This window comes from Pleurodeles waltl, chromosome 1_2 (genome assembly GCF_031143425.1).
Source record: "Pleurodeles waltl isolate 20211129_DDA chromosome 1_2, aPleWal1.hap1.20221129, whole genome shotgun sequence".
Lineage (NCBI taxonomy): Eukaryota > Metazoa > Chordata > Amphibia > Caudata > Salamandridae > Pleurodeles > Pleurodeles waltl.
The window spans coordinates 1,231,891,219-1,231,909,193 of record NC_090437.1 but is presented as its reverse complement, the minus strand read 5'-3'; the positions used below and the strand labels follow the sequence as shown (position 1 = coordinate 1,231,909,193).

General features: G+C 42.4%; 1 protein-coding gene across 2 annotated transcripts in view; it reads left to right on the top strand.

Annotated features, from left to right (window-relative positions):
- LOC138250038 (charged multivesicular body protein 3) overlaps positions 1–17,975 on the top strand; it is a 331,776-nt gene that overhangs the window by 127,608 nt on the left and 186,193 nt on the right. Inside the window, exon 4 of one of the 2 annotated variants that reach the window (XM_069204403.1) lies at positions 7,023–8,923. The exons of the other annotated variant lie outside the window; for it this stretch is intronic. Coding sequence (XP_069060504.1) covers positions 7,023–8,592 — 1,570 coding nt within the window. The 3' untranslated portion in view covers positions 8,593–8,923. Of the gene's footprint in view, positions 1–7,022; positions 8,924–17,975 lie in introns of those variants that run through there. 2 annotated transcript variants of the gene reach the window in all.

Sequence of the window (17,975 nt, the reverse complement as noted above, 5' to 3'; positions counted from 1 at the left end):
TAGTTGCTCTCATATCCATAAACTCTTGAAGATTATGGAGAACTAGTTTGATCTCTGCTGCGCTGTCTAGCAGATCAATGCCCACGTCCTGGTCTGCAGTAATGTTCTACGTATGTGTGGCGTATTTAGCCGAAATACCCGCAACCTTCTTTGTTTTGAATTGGGGTTTTTATTGAGAAAGTTTCTCTTCCTTTTTTTACGATGATGTCACATGAGGGCTGAGTCCTTTTTTGGTTTCACGTATTCTTCTTGTTTGCACTCTGACAGCCCCACTTTTGCAGACTTTTTGTTGGATGAGCCCTTAGAGGAACGAGAAGGGCGTGTATCACTATACTGATACCTGTCAGGCTGTTTTAAATTATCATAGTTATGTAAATTATAAAAAAAAATCAGACCTCTCTGGCTGCGGAGATACTCCCTTTGATTTTATTTGTTGTTTGTCCCAGCGTTTTTAGATGAAATTTGTGCTTACTTGTTATTATCCTTTTCAGAATTACCTTTACACTGTAGCTTGTTTGGTCTGGCCCCTGGGTTATTGTGACTTATGAATGTATAGGTTTCGGCAATAATATTTGGTTACTCAGGCTCCTTATCTATTACTAGAACCACTGCTACTTCTCCTTTTACAATTACTAAAATAATTGATACCGTGGGAAAATATCCAATTAGTTTCATCCGCAAGTCCAAGGCAGAGACAGCCCTGTATTCATTTTGTATCTGTTTTAACAAGTCTGGTAAAACAGCAAAAGATAGTCCACCGGGGGTATGGTATATATTGCAGCAAAGACCGTGCCCCATGTGGTACAGTCATCAGTAGAGGGTATCATCCCAAGTGGCAGCACATTGTGAAAATTCTGTGTTTGTGTTGGGGTCCCATATGGGGAAACTTTTCTTCAAGCTTGTTTGTTTTTTGAGCAATCCAAAATGCAGTTTCCTCCCGTCTGATGGGTACCTTACCCATAATAGCATTAATAGTCACTAGGTTAATCCGAGGTGTAGCCAATTGTGGTTGAACAGATTGAGCAGCCCTCGCTGGGGCTGTGTTTAAGGTGCACATAACAAATTGTTTTAAGCGTCTGTGTAATCTAACTATATTATTATATAGTTGTTATAGATTGCCTGCTGCTAAATGTTACATGTTAGGATACAGTTTGTAGGCAGCTATTACTAGCCATGTGGCCTGTCATTACTGAGAGCACCCAATCTAACAGGTTCAACAATATGTGGTAGGGCGCCTTGGAACCAGTTTTCATGTTCCCGATATGTTAAAGGTATTTCTAATTATTGGTATGTTCTGTGGATGTATGAAATGTATTTGTAGTGGCATCAACTGCAGGAAAGGTGACCCATGAGTAAAAAAACTTCAGTTTTGTACGCATTGTGTGCCTCTACCACAAACATAACATCTCAACCCCTATTAGGTAGCCCATTTTAAAGTAAGTGTTGTGTGACAGCTTTTCTACAATTGACAAGAAAATTAACTGGATTTTCCATTTTGGTGAATGGAGTTCCGAGAAGAAAATACTAAAGTGGAGTATCCTCCTAGAGGTTCAAGCTTGAACAACCTACACACAAATATAGGTACTTCCTATACTGCTGAGGAGGATTTGATCCCTATCATCACAGACATCTCCACTTTAAGGTGTGTAGGGCACCTTGGGCACTCGAGAGAAAACTATGCAAGAGACCTGTTAAACAAAGGACCTGACCTAAATACATTGGTGGCACCATGTTATGAGGTTCCTTCCAAGGTAATACGACTGTGTTTTAGGCCAACAGAATTTCAGAATGGTGGTGACTAACTGCATCCACACTATCAGGAGCTGTTGGCCCAATTCCTGGCTAGCTCACAGTGCTGCACATGAACCCCTAAACCAACCGGCGTGGAAGCTGATTACTAAATCTAACACACTGACCCCTCAGGGAAGTGTGGATACAGATCCAACCCTTTCATTACATCACTCATCAATGCCCAGATGAAAACACAAAAAATATATGAACTGAGTTTTCAATATATTTATCGAAAACAAACGTAATCTTTTATAAAGCAAGTGAGCTGTCATAATTAGGCAGATGAAACAAAGCAAAGTGACCAGCATGATGAACATGGTAAAGACAATTAATAATCCAACCATGGCAAATGAGGCTCTAAAGGTTCTAGAGGCTCTAGGTGATTTACCTAACCCTAAGACTACGCTGAGAGCATAGTGGGTGTACACCTCTGCCTGGCCCGATGTAAGGGATTAGCCCCAGACCTGAAGACAGTGTCAGGAGCGTCCTGCGGTGTAGATGGCAATCCTCTCAGAATGCTGGTAGATTAGCGGCAGCAGTGCTTAATGTTGAATAAAGCATTCGTCCCAGGACCGTCGTGGCAGGAATGCCCTCTGTCCCTTCCGGTTCAGCGCACCTTTTATATAATTTATATGAGCTGTACTGTGTTGGAATTACAGCTCTGATGCAATGCTGTGTTTAGATGTTAGAAACTGTCTCCTGAAAGGACAACAACTAGGATATCCTGTTCGTTGTTCCTCGCCTTGAACAGAAAGTACTATTACATGTTGTGCAAAGGCAAACTGAACAAGCAACTTGTACCACATATTCCTAGAAAAATTATGCAAGAAATGTGTGTAAATGTCATTGCTAAAAGCAGGGCAGCTAAATGTTTTTATAAAATTCAAAATATAAAATAAAGCTAAAAACAGGGGGGACCAACTTGGGTCCAAAAGGTGCTCAAAACAGTAGTCTCATAGACCAGGCCTTTTGTCTGGGCCAATGCTTGTTAGGTCTTGACACAACACCCTTGTGATTCTGAGCAAGTCAGTTAATCTCACCATGCCTCAAAAAAGAAAAAGAAAATATGACTTTTGGCAAAAATCATATCACATAAAGAAAGCAGTTGCTCCCATTTTTTAGTGAAAATACATTTGAAAGCATATAACATCTGTTATCAAAATAAAAGCAGATATAAACTATTATCACAATGAACATCCGTTTCAAAGGAGAAAAGGGATTCTTTGAAGTGCATGTGGCATAATAAAACAGCTAAAAATGTCAAAGGGTTCAACAAGGACAACAGGAAAGAATAAAAATATAAATGTAGTATCTCAATCACAACGCGATCAGGTGAAGGATACCAGTTAAGCTGAAGCTATTAGTTCTTGGTCCATGCTCCAGCCGAAAGAAGAGGAAATGAAGCCAGCACACGCTGTCCAATTAGAAGGCTGCAAATAGGAGTTACAATGAAGCCAACAAATGTTAAGGAATGGGTGGGCTAAAGCCCCTTATTGTGTACAATATCCCAATGCAAGCATAAAAGTAGTACCTCAGACACAGTGCAAGCAACTGAAGAATAGAATTTGAGCTGATGCCATCAGTACTTGATCCATGCTTCAGCCGAAAGAAGAGGAATTGAAGCCAGCATGCGCTGTCGACATTAGAAGGAAACAAATAAAAGTGACAGTGAAGCCAACAAATGTTAAGGAATACAAGGGCTGCAAGCTCTTGTTGTAGACAGTATCTCTCGGAAGCGAGAGCACATGCAACAACAAAAAAATGGTTGCAGCTTTGGAATAGTCCATCTCGAAAATAGGGACACAATATCATGTAGGGTAACTGTACGAAAATGTTTTTATTTATCTGCTGCTGAGCAAAAAAAAACAACTGGTGACCCAATCCCAGCACAAATACTGGCCCGGGTGACTAATAAATGTCTCTGGTGCAGTGTGGTGTGCTTAACCTGCAAGTGACAGGTTGAAATCTTACAAGATCGCACATTAGGTTCTTGCAATCTCTTTGTTGGAGGTCAGATATTGTATTCATTCCTTATAAGAAAACTAAGTTGTGCACACGCTGCAGATATACCTGCAAGTAATGCATAAGGCATTCTAAAGGCTTTTCTGTAGGATAGCTAATATCATTAGGTGTGCGTATGTACCTCAGCAAAACATATGTTCACATTCTTTAATTCCATTATTATACCCAGGTTTTTGCCAACACGTGTTATGCTTGATAAACGCGCTTAAGGGCATACCATTGATTTTAACATCCATCAAAATCCACTTTTCTCGAAAGTGAACACAAAGTAAACATTAATTTTCTAGTTTAGATTTGATCCACCAAACAACCATTTTCTGTCATATGCCGATATGTTCTTATCCATACTGAAATTCGTACTGTCACCCCAGCAGCTACAGTGTGTGATTAGCTAAAACCTTAACTATTCTCGGACACACAGCTGTTTCTAACATTATATAGACCGTTTAAGTATTGTTAAAATCACAGTTCCTACGTACTTGATCTATTTTAAATGTCTTTATAGATTTCCAAATAACAAATTCAATCCATATATTAATTCATCAATGCTAGCTGATCTCTGTTCATTAGTCCTTATTTACTAGCAGTACTATTGATTCGAAATCGTTTCATTTCACATGTCAGTTTATAAGCTGTATGTTCTAACCCCGACAACCCATTAGCAACACTCTGCAAAACTACATATGTTTACTTCCTCTCTGCAATATGAAAATGCCAGTTTGTATCAAAAGTACTTTGCTTATAATTTTAGAATGCCTACGTCGTTCACGCCTACCTGAGGTTGGATCCTCTTTAAAACAATTATCGTTAGGCTTCTTTTTGCCCCTTATATGCATCTTAAATCTGACCTTTGCTTACAGGTAATGAAACTCCTGATGTCTCTTTACTGTCTGTGAAGTCTCAACTATTTTCAGTTTTAGATTTCAAGAGTTTACAGGAACCACCATGTATTTAAAAAAAAAAAAAAGGTTTGTGCATGAGCCAGGTGAATCTTTTTATCCTTTCTTGATTATAAACGGTAGCACTAGCACTGCGATTACTCTGTAAGGTCACATGATCTGTGGTTTATGCCCTATGACAGGTAACATAGGTATAGTTAATGATATGAACTATCCATGGGATATTTGAAAATGCTTTTGATGCAATATATTAAGCACATGGACCAGCTCCCTGATAGTGTCCTACTGGCCGTAAAGCACTTCAACGGCTTGTTGGAGATAGTAAGCGCTATATAAATACAATTTAAATTTAAACATGGAAGTATGAAATGCTGTAATTCAGAAAAAAAAATAACATAAATCTTGTTTTGTACTAAAAATCCTAAGGAGATCCCTCTACCGATTGTGATGCTTATTAAACGTCTAAACTGGACAATAGTGATTCTGATCTTTCCTGCTGGCTCCCATGTGTTTATAGTTAAAGTATTTCTGATCACTGCACTCAGACCTTATTCTCCTTTTTATTCATGTGTGGATATGAATCAGATATAACAATCCATATGGCCAGACCAGAAATGTTGTGTATTTCTTGACTGGCCAGAATTGGCTGTAATTAAAATAATTCTATCCACTTTGGTCTCATTCAGAACAGTAAACTGAATTGTGGGGTAGTAGCCTACGAGGAGTAATTACAGGAAAGATAAATACTTCACACTCAAACTTTCCCCCCAAACATATGTCACCAGGAAAAAAACTGACAGAATTATCTAGGTTTGACTCATCAGCATGAACAACACTGACATCATGTAATGCATCTTCCCAACTCATAATAGGTGGTATTTAATGGCATTTTTCATCCATACCTTATAAACACCCCCAGACTAATGGTAACATCATTTATAGAAAATCGTAATTACCATTTTTTCTGCAGATCTCGGAATAAGGGCCTTAATGTATGATGCCCGTCTTATGGTCGCATATCACAAGCAGATACAGTCCTATAGCCATCAGCAAGCCAAATGCTTATTCAGTATTATAAAAACAGACTTGCCTCTGTCAGCCTTCTGTTATTTCAGCAGTATCCTTGAACAAGCCAGATAGATGCCTTCCCCACGTCTAAAGATCGCTTAAGAGCAAAGAACACACCTGGCTAAAGATGGCTTAAAAGAAAAGCACAGTTTTTTCACAATGCGTTACGTAGTTATAATGTCAATTAAACCGCTATATAAGAATCTTTCAGTCTAGTGACACCATGACAACTCCGGGATAAGAATTGATTGGTTTTGATATATGAAAAGACATATCCATTGACATTCGTTATGTTGCACTAAAATCAGTTTGTTAAAAATAGAACACGTCTGTGGTCTCGTACAAAGAGTTATCAAAAACATTAGAAAAAGCAGAGATATGAGCCTAGTATTTGTTTTTTTGTTGTGTCAAAAATGCTTATTTAGCTGCTTGGATAACTGACCCTATTTAAGTTTGGTAAATGAGCTAGTATTTTTAATTGCACCAAGAGCCTGATACGGAAAACGTTTCGCTCACCTATGTATGGCTTAGGACTTGAGACGTCTGCAGGCAAATTCAACTTTATATTACAGTTTTCAGATTTGCTGATTTTCCCTACTGAAATTTTAATGGTGATTTGCTAATAGACCACTGCACTGTTACTGTTCCCTATATCGATCAGATGTGGAGCTGTGACAGTCTTTTGTTGTGCTTAGTTCTGTGTTTGATAATATTCAGTTTAATACAGACATGCAACCTCGGTGTTTTACTATTTGTACCGGTATGTTGTTTGCTAACCAACCTCTAAATCAATAAATAGTTAAGTTCTGCTCTCGTGTCCTAGTGAGGAGAGAAAACCCAGAAATTAAAGATGTGCCAAAAGTAACACCTTCTTGGACTCTTTACCCACTCACCTACTTGCTACCCCACACTTACCCACTCACCTACTTGCTACCCCACACAAATAGATCAGAGCTGAGGCTATTTCGATGGAACACCAGAGTAAAACAACACTGCATTTTAAAAGAAACACCATGCACAATTCTAAGTGTACTTGTCATTAGTAGAGCAGGAACGTAAATGTCACAACAAATGTTCTTAGATTCTCCCTAGCAGCTCTTGCAAATTCTAATGGTTACATTCCATTTGATGGAAATCAGTAGCAATATGGTCTGTGGATTTCATGTAGCATACAAATTGTGAACATAGAATCTACATTTACTTAAACCTTTATTTATTTGTTTGTTTGTTTGTTTGTTTCAGATACTGCCGGAAACGAGGCTGGGTCAAGTCTACCCTCATCATGTCCGTCCCACAGACCAGCACTTCCAAAGGGAAAGTGATGCTGAAGGAGTACAACGGCCGCAAGATTGAGACTGAGCACATTTTTAAATGGATAACAGCCCATGCTGCATCTCGGATCAAAACTATTCATAACTCTGAGCACTTAAAAAACGAGTGGAACAAAAGCGATCAGTATCGTGTAAAAATATACCTGTTTGCAAACCTTGGCCAACCGCCCGCCTTCTTTTCTGCACTAAGTGTTAAGTTTACTGGAAGAGTAGAGTTTATTTTCGTTAATGTTGAAAAATGGGACAACAAGAGTTACATGGAAGAGATTGGTGTGCACAGGACACCATCATACGTGCTGAGAACACCAGAAGGAGTCTACAATTATGGAAATAATACAGGTGAATTCATATCTCTTCGAGCAATGGATTCCTTTTTGCGCTCGGTACAACCAGAAGTGAATGATTTATTTGTCTTAAGTTTTGTGTTGGTTAACTTAATGGCATGGATGGACTTATTTATCACACAAGGAGCCACCATAAAGCGTTTTGTGGTGCTCATCAGCACTTTAGGTACATATAATTCCCTATTAGTAATTTCTTGGCTTCCTGTATTAGGGTTTTTGCAGCTACCGTACCTGGACAGCTTTTACGAGTACAGCTTAAAACTCCTGCGCTATTCAAATACAACCACCCTCGCTTCATGGGTGAGGGCTGACTGGATGTTCTATTCCTCGCACCCGGCCTTGTTCCTTAGTACCTACCTAGGTCATGGCTTGCTTATAGATTACTTTGAAAAAAAAAGAAGACGCAACAACAATAGCGATGAAGTTAATGCCAATAATTTGGAATGGTTGTCCAGTCTTTGGGATTGGTATACAAGTTATGTGTTCCACCCTATTGCTTCATTCCACCATGTTCCAATTGAGTCCGACTGGGATGAAGATCCAGATTTGTTTCTGGAACGGTTGGCATTCCCTGATCTGTGGCTTCATCCACTTATACCAACTGATTACATAAAGAACTTACCAACGTGGCATTTCCAATGTATGAATGATCAGTCGGAGGAGGAGATTTCAGAAGAGTCTCAGGAAAGCGACAGCGACTCCGAAGGTGAAAGCAGAGACACTGTTACCAGGGGCAAAGAAATGTCGATGGACGAATTGAGAACATCACACAAGTGCAGTGAGGAATTATGCACACTTAATCACATTTGCTCATGTGCCAAAAAATGTCTGAACAGTTCCCAGGAAACAGAAGAAAGGTTGTATGGGACGTACAACACTCAAGAGGACATGGAAGCTGATTGGTCAGCATGGCCTACTCATATGTTGCACTGCACCGAATGTGTTGTATGTCTTGAGAATTTTGAAAATGGATGTTTACTGATGGGCCTGCCTTGTGGCCATGTGTTTCATCAGAGTTGTATTATCATGTGGTTAGTTGGCGGAAGACATTGCTGCCCCGTTTGTCGGTGGGCATCATACAAAAAAAAGCAGCCATATGTACTGAATCAGCCAGTTTCTACCGAAATCCTGTCCTAGCGTTTTCTGTCGTCTACATGCAAGATTTGTGGAATCCTTTGCTCGTCCTTGAATGTTAGTCACTTGATGTTTTTGTGCTTTGAAGTTTAGCCTAAATGTTATTGCAGTGATCAAAAACTTACATTATGCTATCGTTAATGACTAAATCATTTGGTTGCCTTGATTGTCGAATTTGAATGCGTTTCGTTCGTATTGTAAAATAACTTCCTTTTCAGCATTTAAATATGTCTTTGCACTTTTTTTGTAAGTGCAAATGTATTGTACTGACAGAAAACTCAATCCCATCCAATGTTTACAGGTTAAAGAAAATAATAAATCATTGATTAATGTTTCCTACTTTAAAAGACTACTGTTTGCATACATCTGGAAAGGATGCTGGGGGACAGTAGTCATTGTCCAGAAACGGACATACTGAGTGAAGTTGGTAAGGAGGTTTGTGTATGCAAGGGTCATAGCTCAGGAACCCATTGTCTAGATGCTTATTAATTATTTGTTCTGTTTAACGATGCCCACTGGCGTTGGTGGGAACAAAGTGCCTTTGCAAAGAGAGAACTTTGTGGCCAGCATTTCTTGAGAAAGCCACCCGACCCGTTCATGGTACCACCTTTCTTTTCAAAGGATGGGGAAGCAATACCCTGCAAGTGAAATAAACAGGAGCAGGTGACTGGGTTTGGTAAAATAATCAAAAAGAACCTAAAGGACTGTTGCAAATTGAGATTATTTAACACTATGAAAGCAGGAATATAAAAAAAAATCATAAAAACCAAATGAATGTTGACCGCTGCAAAAGACTTCAACTGAATGTGTAGCATTTTCTTTGTTGCTTTTCATCACGTGAAATGTCAGGATGCACTCTGGAATATTTAAAGTATATTTTAGCTAGCTTCCTCAATGAACTTTTGAAACCATGTCCTTAGATTTTGAATTTCTTTTAACAAATTAGTGCATTCTGTGGGGTGTAGGCTGTATTTGATCGAATTGATTAGAACATCTGATTACATTGATTTTTACAGGAAATGGCCAGAACTGGATACAGTGTTCTTTGGTGGACATTGAGCAATCTGCAATTCTTACCAGTCTTTTGTTAGTGTAAGAAATTAATGTCCTGAATTGTAATACTACATTTGTATGATTATGGCAAAGGATGGAATGAGCGCTTAGAGACCACTGCATTGTTTTCAACAGATGATCATCCAAAGATGAGATTCAGTTAACATGCAGGCTAAAGTATTCCATCACTGAGTAAAAGTCAGTTTTCCAAGGAGACAGTGGGTGGATTGATTAGACATGGACGCCAAGGCTTTCCTCTACCTCTAAATCAATTTAGTCTGCAAAGGTCCTTAGTAGTAAGTAGACTTGACTACTGCATCAACACATCTGCCTTTATTTCCGTTGGTGAACTTCTCTGTCACTCGTGTGCCATCTGCTTTTTATGTGTTGTGTGGCAACTGTATTTTTGCCTGTACATTTGTTGTCTGGACGGATTTTCTTCTATATGTTTGTTTGTGGGCATGAGTACCTGGTTGTCCCTGGCTTGCGCTGACATCTCCCTCCTTTCCTACTCTAAGGCCTACTTTTTATCCCTACTTACGTGTGCCAGCCAGATGACTAGTGTTTGCTAACAAGTACTGCTCCATTTTAGGGAAGATCATTTCATTCACAATGCTCCTTCACCATACTCTCTCTCTCTCTCGTTTCTTCTTTTCCACTCTTCTATCACATCTGCGTTGTACATGCAACCAACATAACATGTGTCTCTGATGTTTGTTTGTAGGTGACTATATGTCAAGTGGTCTGTCTTTGTGTTAATCTGGTGGCCTGTTAAAACACGTGTTAGTGTGTTCTTTGTATGTATGGATGTCTGTAGGTATGTTGCGCTATGTGCAAATGGTATTTATGTGTCATCTTTGTTGCACCTTGTCTATTCATCTCATGCATTATGCAAGTCTAATCTGTCAACTTCACCAGTGCTTGTTCTTCTAGCATGCTGTGTACAGTTTGTTCTGCTTTGTTCTGTTTTTACATTTAAATGTTTTGTAGTTGGAGTAAATGATGATACTATGAGACATGAGATGCTGACCATCCAGATGGCTGGTCAAGGTTTCCAGCAGGTTTACGTTTTGATTGTATAGGATCATAGTTGGTGAAACCAGTTTTCTGATCAGATATTCTCTTTCCCATTTTGAACTTGTGTTTATTATCGTTACCTACTGGAGGGATCAGAAACAAATTCTATACTTGATAATACACAAGCTTTGTGTAGCTTTAACGTGCATAATTTGCGCGTTTTAGTTGGCATACCCCTTCCATGCACAAAAGTGCACCTTCACCAGTTTCCTTTTTCCAGAAGAATGGTGAGACTTGGAACTTGCCTTTCTTCTGCTCAGCAAATGCCTTACATGTGAATTAGTCTTTATATTCCTTGGTCTTTTTAAAATACTTGTGTACTGTTTTTACCCTTCTCTTTCAGCATAGCTAACTTATGCTTCAGTGCTCCATTTATGTTGTTCCATTAGCTGTTGGCAGATGATCAGTGTAACCTCAGGGTCTCTTGTTTTGGGAACAGTCATGCAGTGCATCAGTATGCAGTCTTTGTGGCCTGGCATAGCAAAATGGACCAGGCTCTGAACAGATATTGGATTTCATCACCAGAAGAATAGTCAGGAGGTGAGGACAGTGTCTCAACTACTGAGTGCAATCTCGTGTACCATCCCTGCTGGGGAGGTAGTTCTTGCAAGGAACCTCATTCTCATAAATGTAGGTGTCCCTTACTGACCCTATGCTGGTAGTTCAAGTAACCCCAGCAGAGAGGGTTCTTCAGACTCTGAGGTCTCACATTTTGGTCTGTCTAAGCAATCCTGGCTTGTCTGGGTAAAGCTTCTCTACACCACTATAGCCCTGAAGAGTTAATCAAGTTGCTCTTGGGCATATCTGCAGGCAAGCAAGTCTCCCATTCTGAATTTGGTTCTGTTCGCTTCTTAGGCTGTGTGAGGAACTGCCTCTTTTTGCATGTTCACTCCCACATTTTTGGGCTGATGCTGCTGGTTTTCAACTCAGAATGCACTGAGGTCTGCTCACCAGACCTCAGTGCCAGTGCTTTAACCCCATACAAAGTACATGTTGGATTGCATACACCCAAATGCCAAGGCTTGAATACTTATAAGTCCCTAGTATATGGTACTGAGGGTGCCCAGGGCATATAAGACAGTGTCCACTCAGTGCTGCAGCACTGTTTGTGCCACCCTTCGTGTGACAAAGTACAAAATGGCTCCCAGCCTGCCACTGCAGACTGGAATGGCAGTATTTTCCTGCCAGTTCAACTTTGCCATTCTAACCAATGGCAAAGTCACCTGTTGGACCTGTCAGCAGTTGGCATGGTTTCCCCTGACTTTTTGGCTTCCGACCTCCCGTGTGGAATTTCATTTTGCTGGTTTAAGGATTCTTGGTACTTTACCACTGCTAACCAGCACTAAAGTGCAAGTGTTCTCTGTCTAAATGTTATTGGTGATTAGTTTATCCACGATTGGCATATTTGATTTACTACTAAGTCCCTAGTGGCGTGCACTGTATGTGCCCAAGGCCTATAAATTAAATTCTACTGGTGGGCCTACAGCACTGATTGTTCCACCCACATGAGTAAGCCCTGTGAACATGTCTCAGGCCTGCTACTGCATTTTGGGTGCGTGCAGTTTTAACTGCCAGTTCAGCCAGGCAAGTGCACCAAATTGCCTGGCCCAAACCTTCCCCTTTACTACATGTAAGTCATCCCTAAGGTAGGCCCAAGGCAGCCCCATGGGCAGGGTGCAGTGTATTTAAAAGGTGGGACATGTACTGCTGTGTTTTACATGTCCTTATAGTGAAATACTGTTAAATTCTGTTTTCACTATTGCAAGGCCTATCTCTCCCATAGGGTAACCTTGAAATATCTTCCAAGTGTAATTTCCAATTGGGAGCAGATAGAAATATGGAGTTTAGGGTCTCTGAGCTCAGTTTTAAAATACATCTTTTGATTAAGTTGGTTTTTAAATTGTAATTTTGAGAATGCCACTTTTAGAAAGTGGGCATTTTCTTGCGTAACCATTCTGTGTGTCTGCCTGGCTGTGGATTACACATCTGGGTCAAGATGACAGTTGGGCTGTTTGAAAATTCACTCTAGATAGTCACACAAGCTGAGGTGTGCCCTGCATATCCTGATGGGTCTTCCTGGGGTAGAGTGGTGGGAGGAGCTAACACTCACCTGAATAGGGCCGTACCTGTCCCTACACAAAGCAGTCTCCAACCCCCTTGAGTGTGTCTGGGGCTAGGGCAGGAAAGACAGGGACTTATACACTACCAAGACTTTCCTTTGAAGTTTGCCTACTTCAAAGGCAGAAATTAGTATAAGTACTGGACCTCTGAGACTACAACGTTAGAATGTCCTCTGTCTAGAAGGATTCTATCAGAAAAAGAGCTAGATGCTGTACTGCCACTCTGCCTGTTGCTTTGCTGTGCTGGCCTGCTGCTTGTTGTTTCTGCCTGGAAGTGAAAGGACTGGACTTTGCTTTCTACATCCTGCTTTCAAAGGTTCTCCAAGGGCTTGGGCTAAGGGCTTGGGCTGAGCTTGCCTCCTGTAGAAGTCTCACACTTCAGACACTTCATCTTCCAGCACCTGGGCTCTTGCTGAGTGTCCTGACTTACCAAGTGCTGTCACATTCAGTTCCTGGGCCTTTGGGAGTGGGTTCTGGTGTAACCCAAGACGAATCAAGTGCACCAACTCCACAGTGACTTCAGAAAAGACATCGGGCTGTTTCCTGTGCCTGGAGCCGTGGTCCCTGCTGAGTGCAACGACTGCAACCTTCGGCGCAGGCACAACACCAATGAAGCACTTCCGAAGACCTGCCACAGTGTGAGCCCTGAGTGCTGTGTCACCTATGTCCATGATACCTGACTCCAACTCCTCTGCAGCACTTGTGACCTCATGGTGTGATCGTGACACTGCAAACTCGACGCCTTGCATCTTGACCTGTTGGATTCCTTGACCTCTGCTGGATCGTAAGGAACCAACGCCTCGCCACTGATCCTGCTTCACTTCCCCTGCAACTGGACGGAACTGACACCTCACCTTCCCTGCCTTGCAGTAAGGAACCGATGCCTCACCTCCTGGGTAGCGGTAAGGAACCAATGCCGGACCGACTCCAGTGGCGTATCACCGCCCCTACTCCATGCAGCGTCTTTGTTTCCTCATCATTTTCAAACGTACTGAACCTGGGGTGAGTGCGACTCCATGACTGGCCTACACTCCCTCACGAGTGGCATCATACTGTTGGGAATTACTCTGTCAAGACATTGTGATAGCCCCAGGTGGAGCTGTTGTGTTTGTAAGTGCTTTATTGTGATTCAGTCTTGAAAAATGTGTATTGTTGCTTGTTTAGAGAGAGAGAGAGAGAGAGAGAGAGAGAGAGAGAGAGAGAGAGAGAGAGAGAGGAGAGAGAGAGAGAGAGAGAGAGAGAGAGAGAGAGAGAGAGAGAGAGAGAGAGAGAGAGAGAGAGAGAGAGAGAGAGAGAGAGAGAGAGAGAGAGAGAGAGAGAGAGAGAGAGAGAGAGAGAGAGAGAGAGAGAGAGAGAGAGAGAGAGGAGAGAGAGAGAGAGAGAGAGAGAGAGAGAGAGAGAGAGAGAGAGAGAGAGAGAGAGAGAGAGAGAGAGAGAGAGAGAGAGAGAGAGAGAGAGAGAGAGAGAGAGAGAGAGAGAGAGAGAGAGAGAGAGAGAGAGAGAGAGAGAGGAGAGAGAGAGAGAGAGAGAGAGAGAGAGAGAGAGAGAGAGAGAGAGAGAGAGAGGAAAAAAAAAAAAAAAAAAAAAAAAAAAAAAAAAAAAAAAAAAAAGAAAGACTTTATACGTTGCCTCTAGATAAGCCTGACTGCTCGTGTGAAGCTACCAAGGGGATGAGCAAGGGTTAACTAAGCTGTATGACTCACTTACCCTGACTAGATGGCAGTGGTTTGCACCCTGTCTCTCTAGAGACCCCATTTCTAACACCACCCTTTCCCTCAACATTATGTATAAGTCTATCAAGTCAAAAGGCAGGTAGCTGTATTTTGTTAAGTAAGACATATGTTTTGCCATGTATCTTAACAGCCACACTTCTAAATTATTGGTTTGTTGTGGGTAAAGTTGGTAGCCCCAATTGGCTAACACAGTGTTAGCATTTTTTCCTCACACACAAACACCACACCACACCACACCCCTTCCTTTCTGACAACCTGGGGAGCCGTGTTAAGGACTTTCAGGCTCAGGAACAAAGGCAGTGCAACAGCAGTGAGGGGTCGTCTCCTCCGCTGCCAGGATTGCAACATGGGAGGGTTAGCCTAGAAGTGAGCTTCAAAGGGAGAGCAGGATGCCTTTTCTTCCTGTAGACAGCGTGGAGACTGGGCCAGAGAGGGGAAAACTCTCTCCCAAACCGGGTTCACCATGGGTGTGCAGCCCTCAGGTAGCCACACCTGGAGGGCAGGCAACCAAGCTCCTGATTACTGAGGAAGGGTTGTGCCATCTCGAAAGTTGCAAGAATGTGGCATTCTGGGCTAGCCAGATGCCACACATCACAAGAACTTAGCCACTAGGTAGGAGGAGACCCAGTAGCCCATTGGCTGGTAACCACGTGGTCCCCAGGGCACTATCCTGGGAAATACATAAATGGCACCGTTGTCTTCTTACCCTCAGATCACGCTGGGAATCATAGAGAGGACCAGAGAAGGACTGCCCAGCTGCCTCGCAAAGAGAGGCTGCATGCGCGGAAGGACTGTGCCTGCTGCACTTTTGGCTAGCAAAGATTGAACTGTGACTATGATTCCTGGGTTGTGAAAAAGTTGATTCCCGACGTCCAACAGCAGCAGTGACTCCAAGGGCCAGTCGGCTGAACTCCTGTCACCAGGTCCCAGGACACAACCGCTGAAGTTACCCTTGTCTCAAAGTTGGTTGCCACCGCAGATGTTTTGTTGCAACCAGTCGTCGGGCACCCAAGAGGACAAATCCAAGATAGTCAAAACCTGCACCAGTGACTACTGACCCCAGGACTCCTGTCCAAGACCAGATTTGTCATACCCAAGGGATACTAGTCCCAACCAAAGGATTTTGCTCCAACTGCAGTGCAGACTGACCAGTAGCCCAGCATCAGTTGGTCAGCTACTGCAGCGTAGAGGACTTCAAAGGACCACGACCCCTGTGGCCAAGTTTGCTGCACTTCACCCGTGGACCAAGGATTCTCCATAAAGGCACCCCCGTCAACTGCGGCACAAACGGAGCATTCTTAGGGCACCTTTTAGCCTGCATCCCTCAACATCAACATTGCCCTGTCGATGTCTATGGCGATCGTCCTGTAAAGTTTGGATCTTTCCTTAAAAATGCTCTGGTGGCTAGGTAACGGTCCAAAGTATTCTTTCCAGCCCTCTAGACCTCTGTCCCCTAACTCAGGCCGAAGTTGTCGGACTAACTTTCACAAACTTTTCAAAAGTTTCCAAACTTTTTGCTGGCCAATGCTGTTTGTGGTTGATATAAAAGTTATATATGACTTCTAAAATCTCTATCTACGGAATCCGCTGGTGGATTTTGATGCTTAAGCTCTCTAAAAATTCATAACAATCTAATCTATTTTTATAAATTAGTGTCTTGTTTCTTTTGTATCATGTGACTTTCTTATTCTGTTGTTTGGTGCTGTTAAATGCTTTACACATTGTCCCTTTGCTAAGCCTTACTGCTTGCAGCCACAGCTACCCAGGGTTGAGTTTAAGGTTAAGTAAATGTACCTGACTGGACCCAAACCAGTATTTGCAAGTGTACTGCCTGATGAGGCTTGCCAGCAGTATCATATAGTATGCCCAAATCCTCACAGGCTTGCATTAAGAGTCAAGCACAGTTCTTCTGGGGGTGGTCTCAATTTTAATCCTAGGCTAATCAGGTAGGTCCACCTGCTTACTCAGACTCCTCTGCCCCTACATGCGAGCCCAGGTTACACGCAGGTCGAAGGGAGAGTATAGGTCAGCAAGAAGCACCACAGGAGAAACACCTCCCACTGGTCACATCACCATTCTTCCTTCCAGAAAACACAACAAAAGCCAAAGCACAAAAAGCATCAGTCCCCTCACCTAACCACTTATTTCTCACTCTGAGGAGCCTCTCCTGGTAGTGGAGGTCTGTTTCCTCGGGATTAAGTTACCAGTTGACACTGCCCTTGGCTGCCCCTCCCCTGGATGTCAGAAAAATCGTAACAGAAACATTGTAACAGAAACATTTTATTTATCTCTCTGGAATACTTCCTTCCCTCCTCCACCCAGACGAGCCAAGAACTGAATCAAGAGTTAGAAAAACCGTTCCCCATCCCTTTTCATATCCAGCTGCAGGGTTTGCCTCCTACTTGGATGCCTGGAGTGTGAGTTTGAAGGCCAAAGAGATCAACAAACCACTTTCTTTTCCTGGTGTAGCTCCCATATACACCCTTTTTAACTCGCACCATCCCACTGCAGATCCTGGAGAACCCATGCAGCTCACCAAAACATGGAAGAAGCCCGAGCATCAGTACTCACTATCCCAATCTGCACTGAATTTTGGCCCGTCCTCTCCAATTGCCCAATTCTTTGTGGACGATTCCTCTGTGGACCAATATCTCTGTCCATCACGTTGTAAGAGGGCTTATCTGAGGAAACCAGACCTCAAATAAGATACTGATTTGCAGATTGGTACCAGTCATTATGAGGACCTGCATCACACTAAGTGTTACCAGGGCAATGCGTCTGAGGCTTTTTAAAACGCTTTTCATTGAGACATTGACACTATCTCCGGGAAGTGAGATATTTATGCCTTAGCATTGCCCCCCTTGATTTCACCCCTGAGTATAGAGCTGGTGGTGCTCAAGTAGGCTCAGGAGTTGTAAAGAGCGCCTCCCTCCGAGCTTTCAGCTCAAAGTTAGTGGACAGTAAATACTGAGACTGAGGGCAATCCATCAGTTAACCTGTGTGATGGTGGTGGCTTCCCCGAAGGCCTCCTGCTTAGAAAAGGAGGACATGAGTGTAACGATATACAACAAGAACATGTACCCGTCAAGTGGGATGTCTGTCAGACAAGCTCTCATCCTCATGGCCAGCTACAGGTTCTGTCTTGAGCCCAGCTTTGTTACGGTACAGCTGCTTGTTCCCTTACTATGTGCATGAAGACATTTTGGTGAACTTGGGCAAAGAGGTGGAAAACTGACGTTTCTGATGTCTGGGAACCTCATATGCTGCAGCTTCTACTGTGCAGCTGTGGCTTACGTCCTCAGACCTGAAAGCGGTGGTCCAGGAAAAAGAAAAAGTCACACGTTTCTCCAACTGTGGGGGAAAACCTGCTTGAGCCATCAATGGACAAGATCCTTCAGCAATA